Raw genomic sequence first — 22,871 nt, 5'->3', positions numbered from 1 at the left:
TTCTTAAGAGTCCATCTAGGGAGTTTTTAATCTACCTGCACTACAAACCTGAGGTAGCTCTCTTCTCAGAGAAAAAGGCACCCCTAGAAGTTATGAACGGTGAGTAGTGCCCTCTTGCCTCTAATTAGGAACTTCAACAGGACCATTCAGTAGTTTACTTGTGCTCCTGGAATCTGGCCTCACCTCAGAATCCTCTGGAACACTCACGTTAACTTTCTGGTTGTCTCCTTTAACAAAGAAAAGGAACTTACACTTTTAACAAAAACCTCCGGTAATGAATGCCAGCATATCCAGCTGTCTACATTGGAACTCGTAAGGGGCACCTACCCCCAACATCAGGTGAACGGTGTCTGTACTGGAAGGATTCCAAGTAGGGCGAAAATGGTTTTATTTAACATGCAGCAAACCAAGGGCAGCAGTTGATATATCCAGTACAGTCGTTTGTCACAAAGCAGTGACCTCAGTAGTAATGAGTAACACTCATAAGTAATTTTAATGTCTGAAGCTTATTATAAAGGTATGTTTCCACATAGTAATTCCACAGACCTTCCCAGGGCTGCAGCGGCTCATCTCTGGAAAGCTCTTGGATTTAGTCCTTAAGTAGTGAAACTGATTCACTTTTGACTGTCCTAGTGAAGCAGTGAAACCTGCTTGCTAACCATGGGAGGGAAGGGGAGATGACTTGATAGAATAAGGATGCCTGGCAAGGATCAGGGAACATGGCTTGTGCCACCTTTGCCTGGAGAGGAGTCTGAGCCCTCCAGCTGAGCCCTTCAGGTGAGCTGTGTGCTCTTTCCCCAGCTGGTGGTTCTCACTTTCCTATCGCCTTGTGAGGCCTAGAGTCCCTGGTCCAGTTGCATCTGCTGGATGGAGCAGCTGGGGCTAAGCACTGTCAAAGCAATAGGGTCTGGTGACTCGATTCAAGCAAGGCCCCTAATCTCACCACCTCCAGACCCAACATCTCGCTGACAATGCCCCTCAGCAGCTGGGGACAGTCGTTTCTGGGTGGCAGGTAAGGACAGAAGTCTAGTGCAATGTGTCTAACCCTAAGGCCTCCTGTTCCCGACCATATGCGACAGCACAGGCCATCCGGTGGGAGGAAGGGGAGGCCAAAGCAGGAGGACACAGGGTGATGGGCATTGTCTTCCCCTTCAGAGACTTGAGGGGCAGGACAGCAGTTTATTTCATGCCAAGCAAGAGGTAGTGAGTAGGATGGCCTGTTCCCACAGCAGGAGGCACGCTTTTCCCAGAAAGTGCTGAGTAGCTTCCAGAGAAGGCAAAACACTGGTTCTCTTCCATTTTCTTTCCTATCCCTAGTTTAGGCTGCCATGAGGCCAAGTTCTGTTTCTAATAGGTTGAGTTCCTTGTCCTACTGAGATGTCCATAGGACACAGCCTGCCACCGCCAGGAAAAGCACACAACTCATCATCCAGTGACCATTCCAGGATGACGCTGCCCACGGAAGGCAGGGTTGGGAGATTCGGCAGCACTCCAACTCCTTACTGTGGGCCTAGGGCCATTCGGGACTACTGGGCTTTGCCCACCTCACTGAAGGTGGAAGCAGGCGCCTGCCAGGGGAAGCACGGAGTAGCGATGCAGGGGCTGAGACATCTGGGGGTGTGAGGACACGGTCCTTGAGGGAGGGCCCTGAGTCTGTCTGCAGGGACCTCCCCGTTGTGGCATCAGGGGATGCCAGCACAAGGGGAACAGCCTACTCCAGCCTTGGGTCCATGTGCCCAGGGCGGAGTGCAGATTGGGGGCCACTCCCCACCTGACAGTACGTGGCCACTTCAAGTCACACAGGTAAATAAAAAGAGGTCCTTTTAGGGGCGAAGAGAGATCATCACAGCAGCAGCTTGGCTCCTGGCAGCAATGCCCAGGGCCCCCATTCCATATCAAACCTCTAAGCACTGCAGTCAGGACGTGGAGAATGACTGGACCTGGAGAGCCTCCCATCTTGGGGCAGCCTGCCTGGGCTTCAAAGTGCAGATGACAGTGTCTTCTGGGGTCATAGGTTCCCCCACTGCTCCACAGGAGGGAACTGGTCCACCTCGCCCACCTCTGTGCTCAGCTGCTCCCCCAGTGCGAAGGTCAGCCTGTACCGAAGCCTCGCCTTCTCCTGTAGCAGAGAGGCAGCACATGAGACGCCCTCCTCTCCAATCCCCTTGGGGCTCTGCTCCTACCACCCCTTCTGTACTCAGCCACTGGACCAGGGCAGAGAAGGGACGCAGGTTAATGGCTGCAGCATCACAACTGGGAGGCAGTCATCCCAAGGCCCTAAACTGGGGACACCTAGAGCGTTAGACTGCAGTCCTGGTTCGAGCTCACCTTCAGTGGATTGGCCAGCAGCATGACCTGGGTGATGGCTGCAGGTGGCTGGATGGGGCTAAACGGAGAGAGTTCTGTCCCAGACGGTGGCTGTAACTTTACTTTCATTGACTAAAGAGAGAGAGAGAAGCACCTTTGAAGAGACGGCAGGTGCCCCTGAGACAGAACCAGGTAAGGCCACAGTGAACACATGCTGCCTCCTGGATGCAGTGGTGCAAGAGAAACGTAATTTCTGCCTCCAGAGGCCCCAGGAAGCTGGGGGTACCTTGGGCACTGCCGCCTGCAGCACGATGCTCTTGATAGGCAAGGGTGCCGTATTCAGCATGGACACTACCACCACCAGCACGTCTGGCCGGCCTGGAGGGCACTCCTTGGCAAAATGGAAGAGGATGCGGAAGCCGTTTTTATCATAGGCTGTCACAGGAAGGGCGCTACCTGTAAGAAGGTGGCACGTGATTGTCTAAGGGGAGAGGGCCGAAGATGCCCAACAGAGCGCTGCAGCCAAGTGGGGAGGGCGAGGGGACCCTGTGGTGATGAGGCTCCCTGGAGGAGTCTGGGGAGGAGCCTCTATCAGAGCTTCCTGAGAATTTGAGGCAGGAACAAGCAAGGCTCAAACAGCAGGAGAGCGGCCCACCCCACCCCTTCCACTCCCCACACCGCAAGCCCCGCCTCCCCTCTTACCCCAAACCTCCAACACCTACTAGGCTTGATAGACTCCAGGGGCACGTGGACACTGGCCAGGGAGAGCTCAGGCCCCTTCATGGGGCTGCCCTGGGACTGGAAGGCAGGTGGTTGGAAAAGAGGGCTGCCGGGCCCCGTGGAGAAGGGGAGGAGAGGCCTAGCTGAGGTGCTGGTGGGGATCAGAGGGGAGGTGGTAGCCCCAGGGAAGAAGCTGGCGGAGGCAGGTTTCACCAGGCCTGAGGTCCTGGGAGGCAGGAAGGAGAACAAGGCAAATCAAAGACCAGGCAGAGCTGCTGGGCCGCCCCTTGCGAAGGCCTCCCAGGCTAGAGCTGGATCCTCTCCCCTTCCCTAGCTTCCAGATTCCAGCCTGGCAGACCAGGCTAAAAGGGAGCACCCTCAACCCCTCGGCAGCTGCCTCTGGGCCTGCCCACCTCCCGCACACCCGCTATCTCCCACTCATTACGCTTTGGCCTCTTCTAGAAGCTGATCGAGCGCATCCAGCTGGTGCGTGGTGCTGTCGCCCAAACATGAACCATGGTACCCAGGAGCTGCGGGCTCAGCCTTTGGGGCCGAAGCTGGGGCCAGTCCAGTAGGGAACAAAAAGGAGCCTGCTTTGGGGGCAGCAACGCTGGCTGGGACCACAGGAGCCTGGGAGTTGCCTGCGGGGAGTGCAGAGGACTGGAGGAGACGCCCATCTGAGGGGCTACAGGTACCAGTCCCCGGTTTGGAGCTGAAGAAGTCCAGGTCCGACTGTTCATTCTATGGGGAATGGAAAGCGTGAATGAGTGGAGCGTGGAGGGCCCTGCAGGCAGCAGAGGGTGTGGGCATGCCTCCTCCTTTGCCCAGGACCCTACTGCAACCCTTCTGGACGAGCAGCCCTCCGAGGACAGGGCAGGGAAGTACTTGGATGTGATCCCAGCTGCACCCAGGGCACTGACCTAGGAGGTCAGGACAGCCAGCTGGTCGCAGCTAACAGCAGCTGAGAGCTAGTCAGGAAAAGGGGAGGATCCTAGTAAGTCACGTTTATAGAGCCCTTCAGTGATGGCAACTGTGCCCTTACCTGGAACAGGGGCCACTGGCTGTTACCAGCTGACTCTTTGGGAGGAACACTGGGGGCTGGGTCAGTGAGGCCTGGGAACAGAGAAGCCTGGTGAGAAGGGCTCTGGGCTCGGGCAGCTCCCACCCCACCTGCCTGAGGAAGGGTCACATGACAAAAGTGAGGTCAATGGGTGAAGTAGGGAGGCAGGTGCCCCCAAGCAGCCTCTAGAGGGGAATGGATCCTCTGTAGTCCTTACAATGACAGCCCCAGGGAGAGGGAAGCAGAGCAATACACTGGGTCCACTGTATCCACCCTGCAGTCCACACGCACACCGATGGCCTGAGGGACACTGAAGCCTCCTTCTCACATTTGCTAAAGCACACAGGGTCCCCCTCGGATGTCCTCCTGATCCCATACACCTTTCCTCTTTACCGACACCACCAGAAGCCCTTTACGCCCCCTCCCAGGACACACCCAAGCAGAGCAGCTCCTCGTCCAGCAGGCAGAGGGCGTTGCTTGCGCTGTTGGGTCCTGGGGGGGCCTCGGCCTGGCTGCAGGAGTGGCTGCACCCACCTCCCGAGGCCTGCGGGGGTGGAGGGAGGACAGGGATGTCCAAGGAGGTGGGGGCAGGGGCTGAGGAGCTGCTCGGTGCATCCAACTCAGCAAGGTCGATGAGAGTGCCTTGGTTACTGGAGTGGTTGTTTCCTGGATGGATGAACAGGAGACAGGAATAGAGGCCCCTCTAATAGCTGTACAGGAGGCAGAACTCCGTGCACAGCCTCTGGCCTAATCTGAGGGCGCCTGTGCCTGGGGAACGTGAAGAGCAAGTGGAGGCGCTGGGCAGGGAAGACCCTGCTGAGCGTATCTCCCAGCCTCTGGGAAGCTGGAGAATCCCCTCGAGGCCTGAGGGATGACACACTGGTCAACCTGCACCGTGGCCTGTAGGTGGGGACTAGGGCTGGGCTGGAGTGGGGACTAGAACATTTTACCTTCAGAGTTGGGCATGGCTGAGGTAGACACCTCACCATTGATGACCTGCCCTTCAACGATTGTTTTGTAAGAGTTGATCACCCGGGAGAGGTTGTCACTGGCCTGCAGGATGTCCCCTAGAGCAGGAAAGAGACTTTTCACTCCTGGCCAGAACAACTTTCCCCACCACAAACAGATCCAAATTCCCTGGTCATCCTCATCAACCACTCTTTGCCTTTCACTCACCCAAACTATTGTCATTGTCCTCTGTCTCACTGGCTAGTTTGAATAATGTCCGCCTCTTGTTCTCACACCGATCAAACAGTTCCTGAAGAGACCCAGACATAAATCAGAGCTACCAGGGTTCTGAGAGGTCACCTAATGCAGTGTTCATGCCCAGAAAATCCCAGGGCTCCCCTGGTACCATGGTCAGTTAACGGCAGAGCTGGGCTCAGACCATGTCTTCCTGCTGCCAGCCTCCACCACAGTGTCACCCAAGATACCTGCTCAGGCAGAAAAGCCCCCAGGATGTCCCTACCTCCTAGGCTGGCACACGCCTCAGAATTCAAAGTATAAGTGACTGAGGACTAACGTGAGCATCAGGGGCGCAGGGTGGGCATTCCTGCCCAAACGTGCCCAAGGCAGAAGGCGAGGCAGGGAGCAGGGGCAAGCCCGAGGGCGGGTCTGCAGAGTCACATGGACACCGGTGTACGTGCACTCCCACCTCAGGGCGAGCCACCCATGGCTCATGTGCAAAACGGGAGCGCCACCCCATCTCTACCTGGCTGCTGTGCTGATTAATAGGTCAAGGAACACCAGGTGTCTCAGAGCAGGGACTCAGCAAAGGCTGGCTCCCTTTCCCAGGGCCCAGCTCTCCAGACAGGTCTTACCTTCATGAGCTCTTTATCTGCCTCTGAAGAATCCTCTTTGCTATAATGAAGCAGCATCTCACTGAGCAGCTTTACGTTGTTATTAACCTCCTCTAAAGTGTGCAGGCGCTTGGTCACCTTCTGGATCCGAGCCTCATCCTGCATCCAAGAGAATCAGGAGAAAGGGCTCAACTGGACTCGTCCCACTAGCCCTAAATCCCGCCAAGCAAGGATCACACCTTCCGAGAGAACACGAGAGCAGAGGCCAGCCCCATAGAAGCTCTTTTCAATGCCTGGTTCCTGGGAACGACTGGCTTCAGACCCCATCTACAGTTTTCCTTTTAAAACACCAGCCCTTGCTACCCCCAGGTTTGGCCCCATCTACTCTTGCTCCTCTAGCCCATTCTCCCCTAGAAGCCCCTCGCTCCTCCTTCCAGGTAAGGGCTGGGGACAGGGGCAAACAAGACCTAACCCCAGGGGGAGGGACCTCTGCTCTGTGGTCACAGGCTCCTCCCCCGCAGGGCCACTCACTTCCTTCACCATGGACTTGATGAGTTTGTTGGCCTCCTGCAGGTCATCTGGGTTTTTGCTTTTCAACAACTTGGCTAAAAGCTGGAAGAGGAAGGTATCAAAGGTGAAGGGACAGGCAGCACCCCACCTGGGGAGACCACAGGAACCGAGCTCCCCACAGCACTGAGCAGACCCCCACCTCATCTGCGGACACAGCAGGCTGGGATGCACTTTACCTTGGATTTCTCCTCATCATCAAAAACAGGGTTTTTGGGACGAGGTGGTGGAGAGGGGATCAGCGTCCTGTCCACAGGGATCAGGGGGTCAGACTGCACTATGCCTGAAAGGGGATGCAGGGCAGTGTTCGCTCAGGCTGGGCCACCCTGCTGCCTGCCCTTCCCCACACAGCAAGGGGGCACTCCTCCCTGTAACCAGGCTGGCAGGCCACGTGCACCTCGGCCCCTCAAACCCCAGCCCAGGCCCTCCTGCTTCTTCAGGAGGAAGGGACGCAGCCTGGGGTGACAGACACCACCTCGTTCTTCCTGGCCTGGGCCATCCTTCAGGACTGCTGTGAGGCTGAGGGAAGGCAGGCACTTACCCTGTCTCTTCAACATGTGGTAGGCATCCTTGATCTTTGATTCTTCCGGCAGGGCCAATGTCCAGCTATAAAGCAACTCGATGACCTTGGTCTTCACTTTCTCAGACACCCTGTCCCCTAGGTACTAAGAGGCAAAGAACATGGGAAAACCTAGCAAGTGCAGGCTGGAGGCAGAAACAGAGGGCTCTCTTCATAGCAATGAAACGGTCACTAACTGGTTACAGTCCTCAAGCCTCCTCCAAGCCCGCAGGTGTGGGGTGAGGCAGCCCCAGAGGGGAGGTGGGAACTACCCGCACGCAGCAGCTGTATAGGTCTGCGGGACAGACTGTGGCTAGGCGGGGGGGCCAGGAGCGCGTCACTGCGTTTCCATGCACAATCTACCAGAAACACAACCGCACTTTATCTCCAAGGAGTTAGAGAAAGTCTTTAGCGTGAAAAATTGTTCCCTCTGCCATAAATGGGTGCCCAGAGCTTAACTAACACTAGCGTGCAAGGGAAGCCAAGTGGTGAGGGGGGCCAGCTGTTTGCGTCCACGTGAGCCAGGCTGAGGGAGAGGGACTGCTGTCACTAGGGGCCCAGAGGCTGGCGCTGTACAGCCCCCCTGCGCCCCTACACAGCTGCTGCTGCACTTAGGCTGGGAGCCCTGTACAGGCATCCTGTTCCCTCAGGGCCTAGCTCTCTGAGGCAGGACCTGGGGAATCTCGGATCAGTGGAGATGCTGGTTTGTGCAGTGCAAGCCAGCAGGATAGGAGAGGGGGAGGAACACAAAAGAGGTTCCTAGAAATGAGGAAACTGCCACCGACTGACCTTTGGAGAGACGACTTTGATCAACTCATTCAAAAACCGGAACTTTCCCACTTCGTTATGAAATCTCCTCCCACAGTTCTTCATGCAGGCCTCCAGCACCTGGTCCACACAAAGGAGAGGCGCTCAGTGAGGGGGTCCGGGTAGGAGCTGGCACTCGGCCAGACCCTGCACAAAAGTAGCGCTGAACAAATAATCACCCAAGGAAGGAACTAACCGGGAAAAGTCGTGTACACTGCCTCAGGGCCACAGGATTACAGACTTAAGTGTCCCTCAAATTGCAAACCTCTCCCAGGGAAGCTCAACAAGAACTAAAACCCTGATACCCAGATACCAGGACAGATCAAATGTCAGTCCTGGAAGGCGCCTGCCTGCAAGATTCTGCCCTTGTGTCGTACCGATGAGGCAACAGGCCCAGAGGTAACATTTCTCCGACTCAGGGTCCAGGGTTCTTTCCACAAGCTGATCAATGTTTTGGGGAGGTGGCAGAGAATATTTAAATTGTTATCTTCATTTTAGATGACATGCTATTTTCCCTCCCCTGCTCCCATCTAGTTTCCTCCTGGGGCCCACAAAACTGCCTGAAGTTTTCTTGTGCTGCCCGTGGCCCTGCAGCTTATGCCCAGGAGCACAGCACCCGGTGCTGCCCCCGTCTTTGTAAAGGCTCCCGTCTTTGTAAAGCAGGGTTTCCAGCTGCACCACTACTGCCATTTGGGGCAGTCATTTGCTGTGGAAGCCTGCCCTGAATGTTACACGGTGTTCAGCGGCACCCCCAGCCTCTACCCTCCAGATGCTGGTATCAGCCCCTGACATGGGACACCAAGTATCTCTAGACATTGCCCAATGTCCCCTGAGGGACAAAACCTCCCCTGGTGGAGAACCACGGGTTTAAAGCCTTCAGCAGAAGCATGCATGTGGGTTGTTTAAGCGCCTTTTCCACAACCATGTCCCCTCTCCTGTCTCCCCAAGAGCTGAATAAGTCAGGAGAGAACCCTGGAATCCTGGTTTAGGGGAGAGGCTGGAGGTGCCAAAGGGCCACACACAGCCACACATCTTGAATCCTCTTAGTCTGAATAAATGCTAAGATCTGCCCACTGGTGTGATGCCTTCACTAGTAACTGGTATTATTTTTACCTACAGAATGAATTATACTTGGCCAACTCTTACTGGGCAAGACAGCTCTGACAGCATCTCTTCGAGAAGCCTTCCCTGAGCTCCACCCTAGGCCCAGGGCCCCTGCCTCTGGCTCCCCACCCTGGCTCAGCCACTCTGCTTCTCCCACAGGCCTTGTGCTCACACCAGCAGTGAGCTTCTCACACACTGAGAAGCTCAGTGCCTGGCACAAGGGCATGAGCCCCAACCCTGCTGGAGATGCCAGCGGGTGCACGAGCAAAGGCCTGGGCTCATGAAGAGCCACTGTCGGCATGAAAAACCTACCGTCAGGGCCTGGACCGCCTCCCATTCCTGCGGAGACTGGATCTTATGGGCCAGCAGTCGGACGGCGATCTGTGGCCTGGGAGACAAGCAGACCACACTTTCAGGACCCTGACCCTCTGCCATTTGGCTAGCCCTCCATGGCCACAGCTTTTGACCTTTCCAGTTAGCCATCCCTCACCTGCCCCCTAACAGCTTTGAGACTCACCCTTCAAGCTCTTTGTTGATCTGATCACAAAAGCCAATTATGTATTCCCAGTCCTCCTGGCGGTTGGAAGGATTGGTGGCTTTATCTTGGGACAGAACAAAAAGGAGGACAACTATTATAAAGAGCAAGGAGGACACAATAGAAGGTTTCCTCACAGTTTGTAGGTTTTGATGTAAAGAGAAGTTTGTTTAGAAATTTCTCCTCCAATAGCGACGCCTCAATAGTTCAAACATTGTTTTCTGTCTAGTATTTTGAAAGACACAGATGAAAGAGAAAACAAATCCTATGTTCTCATTTTAAGGTAAGCTAACAGCGTGTATTGAACCCCTCTAGGCATCAATCACTGTGCTATCTGTCCCTGGGATCTCAGAAACAGACTGCGCCTCAGTGATCAGCACCTTCAAGTTTAAACGGTCTTCCACGATCAAGGACAAATGCTCAGGGTTCTCAGAGGGTCGCCGAGGGTTTAAATTCCAGGAGCTAAATGCCTCGTCTCCTAATACTTGGTGTGGGTCCTCTTTTCCCTGTTATTCCCAGAACGCGTGCTTACAGAGGACGGCACCAGCTGAGGGTGGTTAAATGTGTTCTCATCTCTGATTCAGATCTTGCAGAGTCTGCCTCTTCCATAAAGCACTCTCAAGCTGTTTGCTAAATTTAGAGCTTCAGGTTCCGAAGACAAACGGAAGACTGAAGGCGTTTATCCTTTTTTAAGCACCATGCTCCTCCTGCAGATTTCCACGAGGGCCAAAAGCGTAGTGAGTGACAGAGCCTTGAAAAAGCCCTTCCCTTAAAAAAAAAAAAAAAAAAAAAAAGAAAAAGCCCTTTCCTTGCAGATACTAACTAACATACATAAAATAGATAAACAAGTTCACACTGTGCAGCACAGGGAACTATATTCAATATCTGGTGTAACTTATGGTGAAAAAGAATATGAAAATGAATACATGTATATTCATGTATGACTAAAGCATTATACTGTACGCCAGAAGTTGACACATTGTAAACTGACTATACTTCAATAAAAATATATATACAAAAGATAAAAGCCCTTCCCAGCAAGAGGTGTTGTTACAAGTTCCTGAATTCTGATTTCTCATGACTGTGTCTTCTTAACTTCCTTTTCCCCTAACATTAAGAATCACTAGCTCCACAACCAAATCCTAACAGGGACTCCTCGCCACGCCCCCGCTCCCTCCCCAACCCCAGGAGCCACAAGAGGTCAGCAGACGCCACCCTGAGGCGGAGGGAAGGCCTGCAGAGCCCAGCGCTCTCTCTGGCAGCGTTTCTGCTCTGGTTGCCAAGAAAGTTCTGATGGTTTAGGATCATATTTAGAGAAAAAGAGAGACGTCAGTCCTCAGTCCTGAAAAAAGAACCAGCAGGCCCTATAAAATGCCATGCTCGAAGGGAAGGGAGATTAATTCTATCAAGAGCGGCTATTTTTTGCCACAGTGACCTACTAGCTGTTGCCTTCCAGAGAAGCCCTGCGTCTCTCCCACCAGGTGTCTGAAATCTTCTCAGGTGTTAACACGGCTTTGTTACTAATCTCTATCATTTGAGACGCTTAAAGCTAAAGCTCTCATATGACATCAAGAGGCTGTCGGATACAAAAATAAGATGGTCTGAGGAGCCATACCGACCTGTCATTATTATCATTTTGGAAACAGTCACGTACTTTGTGGTAGAAAAAAAGTAGCCCACTCACTTCCCGCTGTTTGCAACTAGAAAAGCATCTTATAGTGTATGATGTGGGCAGCCCTCCCCCGACACGTATACAAGCATCGGGCATTCACCAATGTACCCCGCCTAGGTGGCCGTAATTCCTGTAGCGTTTCTGCTTCCAAGAATACGCCTACCTCTTTTTCATTTATGGACAACATCTCTAGAATCCCACTTGCCTTCCCCCTTATAGACCTTTTTACTGCAAACCTGTAGGGAGTTCTCTACCTACACATGAGCACAAAAAGCCCTGGTTTTGGCCCTGTTGGTCCCACTTCTGAGTATCTCCTCCAACCCTCCAGCCAGTTCAGACGGCAGACCTCAGTCACCTACAGGAACTGGAAGAACCTCTGGGGATAATTCTGGGTGACTCAATCTCTCCATCTGCCCACTGCCTCCCCCAGCAGATGCACACAACCGTCACCCACTCATCATTCTCCTTCACCTGGCAGAGAAGTGACACCAGAGCCTCCCCTGCAGACTCTGCCTTCTAGAACCGCCCCTCTGGGCTCTACTCGGACTCAAGGTTCCTATTTTTGGGTTTCTGTTGAAAGCCTTGCTCTACTGTGTCTTTGCCTCTAGATTTTCTGCTCTCATTTTCAACTTACTTCCATCACTAGCCTTGGCTGTCGTGGGACCTATGGTCAAGTAGGGATGGAAACAGCAGCATTAGCCACCCCACCTCAACCCAACTCAGCTCAGACAGTCCAGAGACGGTAAGTTCTACCTGCTAATGACTTAGAAATAAGCAGAGGCAAGGACATGGATGGAAAGGGAGTCAAGACTCAACCTTTAATGCTAGGGTCTTAACTCAAGGGAGACTTAGTCACCAAGTCTTTGTTAAGCACCCACAGAAAACTGAGTACACAGCACACTAGACACTGGCGGGACTGCAGAAAAAGTACAGGACTTGGATCCTACCCTTGAGGAGGTTATGCTCCTCTGGTGCAATACATGAGAAATAACCACAGCAAAAAAACAAGACAGCATGTGATTATAAGAGCTAATTTGGTGCAGAAACGAGACTGAAAACAAATTCATCACTTCTCCTTCCTGACTTCCCTATTTCTATATATGGTGCCACCATTCAAAAGCTCCTTTTGCCCCCACCCTCAGGCACCCAGGTCTCAAACCTCACCACTGACTCCTTCCCTCTCCTCACTCATTTCTATCAGCCAGTCCTAATCCTTTCTTCTCAACGTCTTTTTAAAACTCACTTCCTTTCTTATTTCTGGCCCTACCCCTACCTCCTTACTTCTCACCTGCTTCCAGAACTTCTGCTCCAATCCATCCTATGTAAAACCCCTGTATCAACCTTCCTAAAATACTTGATTTTTATAGTAGGTACAGTAGGAACAGGGACCTCATAACTATAGAAACTTAAGTTTCCTGGGCTGGAATTCAAGCCATTCTAGAATTTGGTTCGACTTCCCAGCATTCTCTCCCACCTCACTCCTACAGGGACTCCTTGCTCGAACCAGCCAAACACCTGTTACCGTTTGTGCCCCAGACATGATTTGCACCCTCCACATCACTGTCTGGGGTTTTCCTGACCAATTTTCCCCATTCTTTAGGGCCTAGTTTGAATGGCATCTCCCCATGGGGAGCACTGTCTTCCATCCACTTATCCTCAATTTCCCAAAGAAACTGTCAGCATCTGTGGCTCTTGCCTTGTATCTTTATCTTTTTTATTTAATAATGCTTTACCCACTACAGCAGCACCTTCATCAAACTGAAGGCAAAGATTGTTTGAACTTCTTCATCTTCGTAACACCTCACGTAGCAGGTATCCAGTAAACACTGATTGACTGTGGTAATAACAGGACTTTAGAGAAAGCTGAAGTCATCAAGAGATGGCTAGTGGGGAAGGAGATTCTGGGATGGGTTTTAATGTATTTAGTGGAGCAAAGGGGACCGGGCCTTTCAGATAAGGAGAGGAATGTGCTGGTGGGACAAGAATATCCAACTGACCAAAGCAAGAACACCAGGAAGCCACAAAGAGGCAGCAGTAGGGCCGCAGCAGTGGAATGACTTCACTAAACACATGTGCTCCTCTGGGAGCAGAATGGACTGAGAGGGGCAAGGGAGAGCTTAGACATGGGGCCCAGCAGCAGCAGCTTTTGTAATTCTGGCAAACCATGGAGTGACAAGGACCTAGACTAAGATGGCACTCAACTCCAAGCACTGGTTTATTCAACTGGTACAGTTCACACCATTAAGGCATTAGAACTGTGAAGGTGGACAAAGGGTAAGGATGGAAGGAACCTTGACACTGCTTCAAATGCCACTCTAAGTAATGGAAAAGGGTCAAAGGCCAGTCTCAGCTCTAGTCTCTACAGATACAATCCCTCCCCCAGCCCCCATCTCCACTCTCCCTCAAAAACAGGTCTGCTGTTTCAAAATACAAGTCTAAACCTAGCCTATTAAACTCAGCTTAAGTCTCTTAAATTACTCCAATGTCCCCATTAATATCTGTGAATTGAACTAATTCCAGTGTGCTTATATCCGGTTGGGTGGCTCTGGGCAAATGGATTGATTAGTCAGGCTGTCTTCTTGTGAAATTGTGACAATAGTACCTGCTTTCCTGGAATACTAAATAAATGAAATTAAATGAATGTCTTTGGAGTACTCTGAGCTCCTTGGAGAACAGTTTCATATATACAGAAGGCTTTGTGACTTGTCTGCAAATGCAGATTTTGCAAATTTAACTAAGGTTCAACTACCGTGAACAGGATTTCTTAAGAAAAGGTAGCTGGGGGAAAACAGCCACCAACTCCAAGAGCCTGGAGGCTCTAGTAAATAAGAGACCTCTACACAAGGCAGTATCTAGCCATCATCCCTTTCTTATTACTCGGTCCAATTTGTCTTCACTTAAAGAGGCCTCCAGGGGCCTCCACTAGCCCATAAAAAAGTCAACGTATTAAGCCTTCAGCCGAATACTACCTTCTATGTTAACCTGTATTTCCTTAAGAGTAATACGAGTTAGCAATTACAGCAGCAGGCCGCTACAACTACAGCATCAGACTGTCCCTCAGCTGTGCCCAGAGAGGTTACCAACAAATGACTCGTTAAGATGTTTGGGGCGTGGGGGGGTGGGGAGAGGTTCCCCAACACAGCTTTCCCCCTGCTTTGGTCACTGCAGGAAAAAAAAAAAAATAAGACCTCTGTTCTCTCTTACTTCGGGTATTTCAAACTTAAAACATTAAGCCTGAGCGGAGCGGTCACTTCTCGAACACACGGTCACAATTCTGAAGCTATGTGTGTATGCTCAGTGACACCCACCGCTCCCGGAGTTTCAGCCCAAATTCGGAGCTTTTTCCTTCGTTAGGGAGTCACAGCCGCGCGCCGCCCCACCACTATCTCCCTAAAGCGCAGATGCATGTCAGTCCAAAGTACTTGGCTGTCGCCTTCCTGGAGCCTGCGGGACCCGGACAGGGCCCGAGCCCACGCCGCTGCGCGCGGGAGAGGGAGAAGGCGCCGCAGCAAGGGAGCCGGGGCCGGGCGGGGGCCAGGCCGCCCTGCTAGGGAAGGGGCGTGATAGCCGGGCGCTCGGAGCGCGGGCTAGGCCAGGCGCAGGCTGCCAGGCGGCGCCACCGCGGGGCTCGGGGAGGGGGCCTAGGGGTGCGGAGAGGGGCGGCTCGGTGGCGCGAGGGCAGGCAGAAGCGGCCGCGGCTACTCACTCAACCAAGACTCCAAGCTCTCCCCTTCCGCCTCCGCCATATTGCAGCCGCCCGGGCCGGCCCCGCGTCCTCAAACCTCGCGAGAACCTGCAAGAGACCGCCGGGGCGGGGCCTGCATAGGGGCCTGAGAGGACCGAGGGCCACCACGGAACGTCGCGCCAAGCTGCGGCGAAAATGGGAGGGCGAATGTTTCCCTTTGACTCTTCGCCTTAGACCCCGGAGTGAGATACTCTTAAGGCCCGGATTAATAGGGTGATGCACAGAGTTAAGACCCTGTGGAGCCTTTTCCTCGTCTCCCGTCACTCGCTCAGGCACGCCGAGGGCAGTCTTTATCGGGTCCTCGTGATCAGCCAAGATGGCTGCCCCCGCGGTGAAGGCTGCGCGAGGGTGGTCGGGCCTCGCCTTGGGCGTGCGGGGTCCTGTCCTGCGGCTTCCAGGGTGAGACGGCGGCAGGCAACTGGGAGGCCGCTTGGGTCTCCACAGAGAAACCTGCTGGGAAGGAAGGGTGGGCACAGGCAGGCCGTGCGGAAACCTGGAGAGACCCTGGAGTCGGGGTATCTTTAACCAGACACGTGACTTTGGTTCAGTCTGAAGGCTTAGTGATTGTCCCCCGCCCGAGGGACTCTAACTTGGAGCCGAAAGTTAAAGAACTCAGAGCTGGGACTTTGTTGGGAGCCGGGGGAGAGATGCATAGGCGGGACGCCTATCCTGAGGTTCAGGAACCTGACCTTACCGTTGGCACTTGAGGAGCAGACTTTCGTGGCCTGTTTGTGGGAGGTCCTCTTACTTCTTAGGACAAGAGCCAGAATTACTGCTGTTCAGCTTTGGCTAACAGTCTCCGCGTCGCTGTCACTCGTCGGCGGACTGGCAAACACGCCTATTGTTAAGTCAAGCCTTTTTACTTGTGGAGTCAGCTTTTGCCCTCCTCTTCCTCTTCCCCTCTCAGGCTAACCCAAGTGAGGTGGAGCCGCTATGGTCCTGAATACAAGGATCCCCAGATTGACAAGGAATATTACCGCAAGCCCTTGGCCGAGCTGACTGAGGAGGAGAAGTATGAGCGGGAGCTCAGGGAGACTCAGCTTATCAAAGCTGCGCCGGCGGCGAAAACAAGCTCTGTGTTTGAAGACCCGGTGATCAGGTTAGAAGGAAACAAACTTTTGTTCCACGGACTGGGACTATACCAGGGAGGGTCTACAGTAAAGATTCCGTGATAGAGCTGTAGGAAGCTAAACATGTTGCTTTTCTCCTTGAAGTAAATTCACCAACATGATGATGAAAGGAGGAAACAAAGTACTGGCCAGATCCCTCATGACACAGGTAAACAGTACCTCTCTCTGTCATCTTTCTTTTCCCCGTAGCTTTGTACTTGGCTCTTGCATTTTAGCATAAGAAAGGAATGGATTCTGTATCTGTCATTAAAATTAACTTCCCAGCACGTCTGTGTGGGAGTAGGGGCTTTAATGAAGTCCTGCAGGAGTCAACAATTACCATTCCCCACCCCCACATCACAAATCTCCACTCTAGTCCAGCAAAGAGGTAGGCACTTAAGATCTTTGTTTTGGAAGTGCTGAGGGAGGAGCTACACAACTAAAGAAGAATGGGATGGTGGGAGGAATAGGGCAAGGTCCTAGCTCAGCTGGGTAAACCCATTAGGGAGCCTGGGGCAGCCACCTCCACTGTATCACTTTGCAGACTCTGGAAGCTGTGAAAAGAAAGCAGTTTGAAAAGTACCATGCTGCTTCTGCAGAGGAACAGGCAACCATTGAACGCAACCCTTATACCATCTTCCATCAAGCCCTGAAAAACTGTGAGCCCGTGATTGGGCTGGTACCCATCCTCAAGGGTGGCCATTTCTACCAGGTGAGTGGTCAGGATGGGAAAGCAGGGCTGCTCATGTGTAAAACAAGAGGATGGGTTTGGGGCAGAGGATGCTTGAGGGTGGGAGGGTCCAGAGTTGGGCCATGGTTGATAGCTTTCTAGGGACTGGAGAGTGTCAGGATCTGCTCATCGGAGTCCCTTAGTGTAAAAATTATAGGCAGAAGTTGGAAGAGAGCCAAAAAAACATCTTTTGAAGGTCCACCCCTCCTGTCCAGCATTGTGTTCTAAACGGTAAGCTTCTCACACTGATGGACTATTTATACCTCATCTCGCTACACCAGTGTCTAGCACAGCACTTGACCCATAACTGATGCTTCATCACTGTTTGTTGAACTGAACTAGGTGCCTCTCTCATAGCATTTAATTATGTTTCATTGTCATTAAGTGGATGTTCTTGTGTTTCCTTTTTCAATGTAAACTTCATAAGGATAGAGGCTTTCTCATTAATGTCTCTGCCCCTCTAGAGTCTGGCATGATACCTGGCACATAGTGGGGGCCTGGCAAATGATCCTTGGACAAGAGGGTCTTGTTTCTGGACACCCATGATCTGAGTTGGCTAGCTCACCCCAGCTGCCTGGGCTTTTCCCAGTGGTGCCTGTATCACCTTGGCTGAGCTCCATTTAGAGATGAAAGAAGCCAGTGCTTATGGTGTGTTTGCTCAATGAATGCCTCTTATGTCTGCTGCACTGGGGTTACCCAGGGGTGAGAGAAGCTCAGAGATGAAAAGACAGGCCTCTCTCCTCAGAAGCCTTGCCAGGCCTGGCCCAGAGGGAACCAAACCTGTGGCTACTTAGAGCTCTAGGAAGAAGGAGGCTGCCATCCTGGCAAGTTTTGAGACGACCCAGCTCATATCCCATCTTGCCCAGGTCCCTGTGCCGCTACCTGATCGGCGCCGTCGCTTCCTGGCCATGAAGTGGATGATTACTGAGTGCAGGGAGAATAAGCACCGGCGGATGCTAATGCCAGAGAAGCTGTCGCGGGAGCTGCTGGAGGCTTTTCACAATCAGGGCCCTGTGATTAAGAGGAAGCACGACATGCACAAGATGGCCGAGGCCAACCGCGCGCTGGCCCACTACCGCTGGTGGTAGGGGAGGGCGGAGGCCCTGCGGCAAGAAACCTCAGTGTGAGCCGCTACCACGTGGAGAAGTACCTGTGGGTTAAGAGTGTCCTTCCTTTTTAAGGGCAGGCAGTCCTCATAAGGATGGAGCAGCATGTTTATTGCTTGTTGTTCTTTTCTTTGGGGGCTAGAACTCTCTCTCCTCGCCCCATCTCCTTGCATAGAGAAATCCAACTTGGATTTCTCCCAAGAAACTTAGGGCTCATCCAGCCTTCTCTTCCTTCAGCTTGGGGTGGACCTTTGGGTGATACTAAATGAAGCAGTTTTGGTATCAGAAAGAGTTTATTTGAAAGTTCTCACCCTGAACTGGTGTTGCATGTGATGTGGTACTGCCATCCATTAAAACCAGCTAGAAGAAATTTGCTCATTTCCAAAGTGGTCCTTATATAAAATGTATAAAAAGCAGTGTCTGGTGTGACCTGTGCTCTGCTTCTCCCCTTTGATATCCCTAAGCATCCAACAAATGGCTGTTCATACCCATTTTACAGATGGGGAAAACTGAGGCACCAAGGTAACTTGCACCAATGGTTAGAGAGTTAGGAGTTGCCCTTCTCTGCCTGGCCCAGGTCAAAAGCGTTAGGAGAGAAAAGCTGATGTGGCTGTGGTGGCAGGTGTATTTGGTGTTTTCCCCGATCCTGGAATCAGGGAGGGAAGGTAATCAGGGCAGGACCATGTTGGGAGTGGGGAACACCTCGGGTGCTTTTAAAAGTCTTGGAAGGGAAAGTCTTTGGGAAAGGCAAAGACTCCACTGCCAGGTTGGGAGGCGGGTAGAAGAAAGGCCGGTGCTGCTGGTGAGGAAGCCTGATCTGGAGGCCTACTCAGAGACCTCGCTGTAGTAATACTTATGGGCGGCCGGGGTCGTCTTCCAGCCGGCTGCCCGGAATTCAATGATCTCCAGCAGCAGCAGCTGGGCCAGGGAGCTGAGGCCACTTGGGAGCAGGAAGCCATCCCGGATCAGGACAAAGAGCTCATCCATGCGCTGCCTGTTCATCTTCTCCAGCTGCTCCCCGATCCGGTGCAGCTGCAGCACCAGGCAATCCACCTGCGGGAGGCAGTGGGAGGTGACCCCCGGGCAGGGCCACCCTATCACACAGAGCGGCCATTTACTGAGCACTTGCTGTGTGCCAGGCACCGGCCTGGCCCTGTACATGTGCTTCCCCACTTCCTCCTCACACCCCCCACCCCCGGTGGGCACAGTCCACATTTTAACATGAAACGAAGCAAATTCAGAGACTTGCCTAAGGTTTCTCATCTGGGCCAGGCTAGACTCAGGCCCTGTATCCAAACTGCTTAACTACACTTTTCTACCCCCTCCCACCTCCCCCAGCACCCTGCCTGACCTCAGTTTGGCTTCTGGGCCATCTGTATCCACAGCTGGCCAACGTGCTTGTCATTACTATTATAGGTTGGCTTTCCTACTAGGAAGGCAGCCTTAGCCAGGAGGTTTTGGCTGCTCTCTGTTCTGGATAAATTCCAGACCTAGCAGCTTGCCCTGTAACTGTAACAGGACTTAAGTGCCCCCACCAGGCTCCCACCCCAGCAAGTGATGCCCTTGAAAGTCTCCATGGGCAGTGTGGGCTGGCATTCTGAGCTGAGCCAAATACAGACCACCCCCATAACGTTCTGTGCCAGGGCCACCCACCTCCTCCTCCTTGCTCAGACTGTCGGGCTGGGCCAGCCAGAAGAGGCAGTCGTAGACCGGGTTCACCAGGGCCATCATGGGCATGTTGTTCACCTACAGGGGAGGGAAGAGCAGGGGCCGGAGCACTGGCTTAGTGGTGCAGGAGACAGGCCATCTCTGCCACTGCCGCAGAGGATGTGGCTGATGGGGGCCTCACCCTCAGGTAGTCAAAAATGTTGCAGATAAAGGTGACATAGCAGACCCAGCCCTGCAGGGAGCGGGCTCGAAGCTGCTCCCGAGCCTGGTATTCCTGCTGCAGCCGGTTGAGGAGTCCGCGGCGGAAGACACTCTGGCCTGCTTGCTTGCTCTCTGCCTGTGAGCCAGGGAAAGTATGGTGAAGGGCAGTTCCAGTGCCACCGCAACTCCACCCAAGCTTCCGAGGCTGAGAACCCTCCTGTCCTCCTCTCTCGCCTCTGAGGCCAGCCCTTGGCATCTCTGCCTGCTCCTGAAGCATCTTCCTCAAAGCGTCTCCCCTCTTTTCTACCAACCCCACCCAACCTGAATGATGGCGTAGCACATGCGTCCTGCTTCCTTGCTGAACACACAGTCCTGCAGAGAATGGTCCACAATCACATTGGCCACTTTCTCCAAGTCCACAGCACCTGGATCTAGAGTAAAGACAGGTGGGGAGTCTAGAGCTGCGTAACAGTCACATTGCCTCCACCTGCTTCTGAAGGATTTGCGATGTTCACAGAAAAGCACTCCCATTACACACTTACATTTAAAGAGACCAGAAAACAGAGGAAACAACACACAGGAGCAGCTCTAGCCATGAGCCTCCTGGTGGCCCAATCAAGGAGGGTTATGTGTCTGAGAACCAAAGAATGCTCATTTTTTAGGGCGCATCTTTTCCTGGCACTAGGCTGAGGAAGGCACACTGAATAACAACATCTTTGACAGCCATTTCATGGAAGAAAATGTTCTTATAATACACACATGTGAACCCCTGACAAGAGCAGGCCAGGCTGGGCCTCCCCACAGGCTTAGCTTGGCACACAGTGGGCATTGCTAATTGTTAGCTGAGTCAAATTTGTGTCCTGAGTGCTGCAGGAAGGCACTGGACCAGGACAATTACTGTATCCCCTCTGCTAAGCAGAACACTCTATCCTCTGTCCCAAGCCAGTCAGCAATGCACACTCAAGAGCTGGCTGCAGCACTGCAGAAACCAGGTTCAGTGTTAAGGACTTAAGTGGCAGGAACTGTGTTCTCTGTGCCTCACCTTCCTTTCATGGGCACTTAGGCTTTAAAAAAAAAAAAAAGCTGAAGGGTGACTTTGATTCCCATCCCAAATATTGGCCTAAATGTAGCTTGTTTTCCAGTTCAAGAATTACATTGCTGACTCCTCAGAAAATGAAGGGAGAGGGCTGAGCATCCCTGGGCTAGGGCTCAGTCCTCCAGTACTGACCCTTTGGCCCCTTCTCTGTAGCTCCGGACCCAGGCTCAGGAAGCTCCCAGTGCTCACCTTTGAGTGCTGTCTTCAGCAGCTGCTGGGTCTCTGCATCAAAAGACTGGATTTTATATTCCTCTCTACCAGGCTCACCCATGACCATCCAGCCTCAGCAGCTCTTTATTGAGGTGGGACTAATGACAGCACCTGGGGAGGAGGAGCGGCAAAGGGAGAGATCTCAGGGGTGGAACGTGGGCCCAGGGTTCCTAGGCCTACAGGCCCTGGGTAGGGCTGACCAGCGCTCGGCACCCATGCTCCTGAGCAGTCCATGGCATTCAGTGGTTGGCTGAGCGCCCACCAAGCTTGGCTTCTGATGGAGACTGGGCACCAGCCAAACACCTGCTGCACAGTTAAAGAACCCTTGGAGCATCTGGGATTACACACAAGTAGAGATGAAGGGTGAATGTGCTTAACCTCCAGTCCCAACAGGAGGCAGTCTATTCTCATCTGATACCAAGGCCGGGGTGTGGACAGGTGGATATTAGACACTTTCCCTACCTACATAAAGCTGGCCTGTAAGCTGCTGGCCCTGCACGATTGCTGGGGAGTGAGCGGGCTGCAGGCTCCATGCTGTATTCTGTCCCAGCAGGGTTCTAGGCCCCTCTCCCCAACCCGCTCCCTCAGCTTGAATCAAGAGTCCTCAGTCCAGAAAGCCCACCCCCTCAGCCCTCGGGTTGGGGCCGGCCCGCGTGGGTGGGTGCAGGAGCGTCTCTGCCGCCCTGACTCCCCTTGTCCTGGCCAGCTTCTCCCCGGGACGGACTGGTTAAGCTGGCTTCCCGAGTGGCAAAAACCCGGCCCTGCTCACTCAGGACTCCCAATTCCTGGGCTCTATCTATTCTGGATCCAACCTCTTAAGGAGTGGAGAGGGATGAGGTGGTCCCCACTGCAGTCCCCTCACCGGACTCGGTGCCTCCCCCCCAACCAAAGGAGACGACCTTAGGGGTCTGCAGGTGTGGGCAGCTTCCCTAAACCCGAAACGCCCTTCCCGGCGGCGAAACGGAGCCTGCCGTCCGGTGTCCCGCGGGCGGGAGCGCCTCAACCCACCTGCCGGGCCGGCGCCGCGCCCGCGTGCCCGGAGGCCGCTGGCCCGGCATGGTGAGCGCGCCCCGCACCCGCGGCGCTGCTGGCACAGCCGGCCGCGCCTCGCCGCCGCTTAGGTCATTTCCTAGCGTGGCGGCATGGGCGGGGCCTGGGGCGGGGCCGGTGTCAGCGGGGCGGGGCATGGGGCGGCACCGTCTCGCTAGCACCACCTCTCAGGGCCCCGCCCACACCGCCGTAGCCGCGCAGTCCCGAGATCTTTGGCGTGGGCCAGCGACACTGCCACCACCGTCCCATCCTCTCCTCACCCGGGTCTCCCTGGGCCTGTCTGGGGCCACAATGGCTCGTTGGCGCTGGGCCGGACCTGCTTCTCGGCCCGCATGAAGCCCTCGGTCTTGAGCGGTGGCACTCCGCCTCCCGCACGTCAGGGCTCAGGTTAAAACCGGGTCAGAAGAAGAGACTCCCGGGCGGGGCGCTGTGGGCGGAGCCTAAGAAGAGCGTGGCCCGCAGCCAGCAGTGGGAGGGAGCAAGGTGGGAGGACAGAGATGGATGTAGGGGTAAGACTTTACCGGTGGTGGCCGCGTGACCCCACGGCCACTTCCCAAGGTGGAGAAGGCAGAGAGGTTGTAAGGGCTGGATCAAGGCCCACTAAGCCCCTCTCCTACTCCAAGTACAAACGCTATTGGTAAAACAAGTTGAAAAATCAGTGGGCCAGTTCAAGAGAAAGACTTCCAGTTTTCAACTTGTGGCGCGAGGTGTCTGGAGTGACCCTGAAGTTGAGCAAGCCCCTGGCTCAGTCTGCGTTGGTCGGGACTAGGGGAGAGGTGCGGCCCAGCAGCCTAGACTGGGCCACTTTTGAGGTCAGCCCTGGGTT

General features: G+C 53.7%; 3 protein-coding genes across 8 annotated transcripts; 1 reads left to right on the top strand and 2 right to left on the bottom strand.

The window, feature by feature from the left end:
* Positions 1-371: 371 nt before the first annotated feature.
* On the bottom strand, positions 372-14,923 carry GGA3 (golgi associated, gamma adaptin ear containing, ARF binding protein 3). Of its 4 annotated transcripts, XM_032456848.1 has the most exons (18): positions 14,837-14,866; positions 14,439-14,520; positions 9,441-9,525; positions 9,236-9,311; positions 7,802-7,900; positions 6,995-7,118; positions 6,633-6,736; positions 6,418-6,498; positions 5,908-6,045; positions 5,264-5,345; positions 5,038-5,154; positions 4,523-4,753; positions 4,070-4,140; positions 3,473-3,768; positions 3,030-3,253; positions 2,594-2,763; positions 2,329-2,439; positions 372-2,119 (listed from the first exon to the last, which is right to left on the bottom strand). In XM_032456848.1, the coding sequence occupies exons 5-18, from the start codon at positions 7,883-7,885 to the stop codon at positions 2,009-2,011; spliced, it is 1,944 nt and encodes a 647-aa protein (XP_032312739.1). In that variant the 5' UTR covers positions 7,886-7,900; positions 9,236-9,311; positions 9,441-9,525; positions 14,439-14,520; positions 14,837-14,866; the 3' UTR covers positions 372-2,008. The 4 variants fall into 4 exon arrangements, with proteins under 4 accessions (XP_032312739.1, XP_006176538.1, XP_032312742.1 ...); XM_006176476.3 differs by lacking the exon at positions 14,439-14,520 and having other exon boundaries at positions 14,837-14,923; XM_032456851.1 differs by lacking the exon at positions 9,236-9,311.
* A 17-nt stretch (positions 14,924-14,940) lies between these two features.
* On the top strand, positions 14,941-18,190 carry MRPS7 (mitochondrial ribosomal protein S7). Of its 2 annotated transcripts, none has more exons than XM_014552157.2 (5): positions 14,941-15,147; positions 15,783-15,974; positions 16,090-16,153; positions 16,529-16,696; positions 17,581-18,190. In XM_014552157.2, exons 1-5 carry the CDS (start codon positions 15,092-15,094, stop codon positions 17,800-17,802), a joined length of 702 nt encoding a protein of 233 aa, XP_014407643.1. In that variant the 5' UTR covers positions 14,941-15,091; the 3' UTR covers positions 17,803-18,190. The 2 variants fall into 2 exon arrangements, with proteins under 2 accessions (XP_014407643.1, XP_006176537.1); XM_006176475.3 differs by having other exon boundaries at positions 14,943-15,274.
* Positions 18,100-22,455, bottom strand: MIF4GD (MIF4G domain containing). 2 transcript variants are annotated; one of them, XM_032456858.1, is made up of 6 exons: positions 22,306-22,455; positions 20,975-21,106; positions 20,011-20,120; positions 19,670-19,825; positions 19,474-19,566; positions 18,100-18,873 (listed from the first exon to the last, which is right to left on the bottom strand). In XM_032456858.1, the coding sequence occupies exons 2-6, from the start codon at positions 21,060-21,062 to the stop codon at positions 18,646-18,648; spliced, it is 675 nt and encodes a 224-aa protein (XP_032312749.1). In that variant the 5' UTR covers positions 21,063-21,106; positions 22,306-22,455; the 3' UTR covers positions 18,100-18,645. The 2 variants fall into 2 exon arrangements, with proteins under 2 accessions (XP_032312749.1, XP_032312747.1); XM_032456856.1 differs by lacking the exon at positions 22,306-22,455 and adding an exon at positions 22,004-22,153.
* Between the last annotated feature and the right edge of the window lie 416 nt (positions 22,456-22,871).

This window comes from Camelus ferus, chromosome 16 (genome assembly GCF_009834535.1).
Source record: "Camelus ferus isolate YT-003-E chromosome 16, BCGSAC_Cfer_1.0, whole genome shotgun sequence".
NCBI lineage: Eukaryota > Metazoa > Chordata > Mammalia > Artiodactyla > Camelidae > Camelus > Camelus ferus.
Note: the sequence above shows the minus strand (reverse complement) of the source record. Positions and strands in the feature narration are given on the sequence as shown.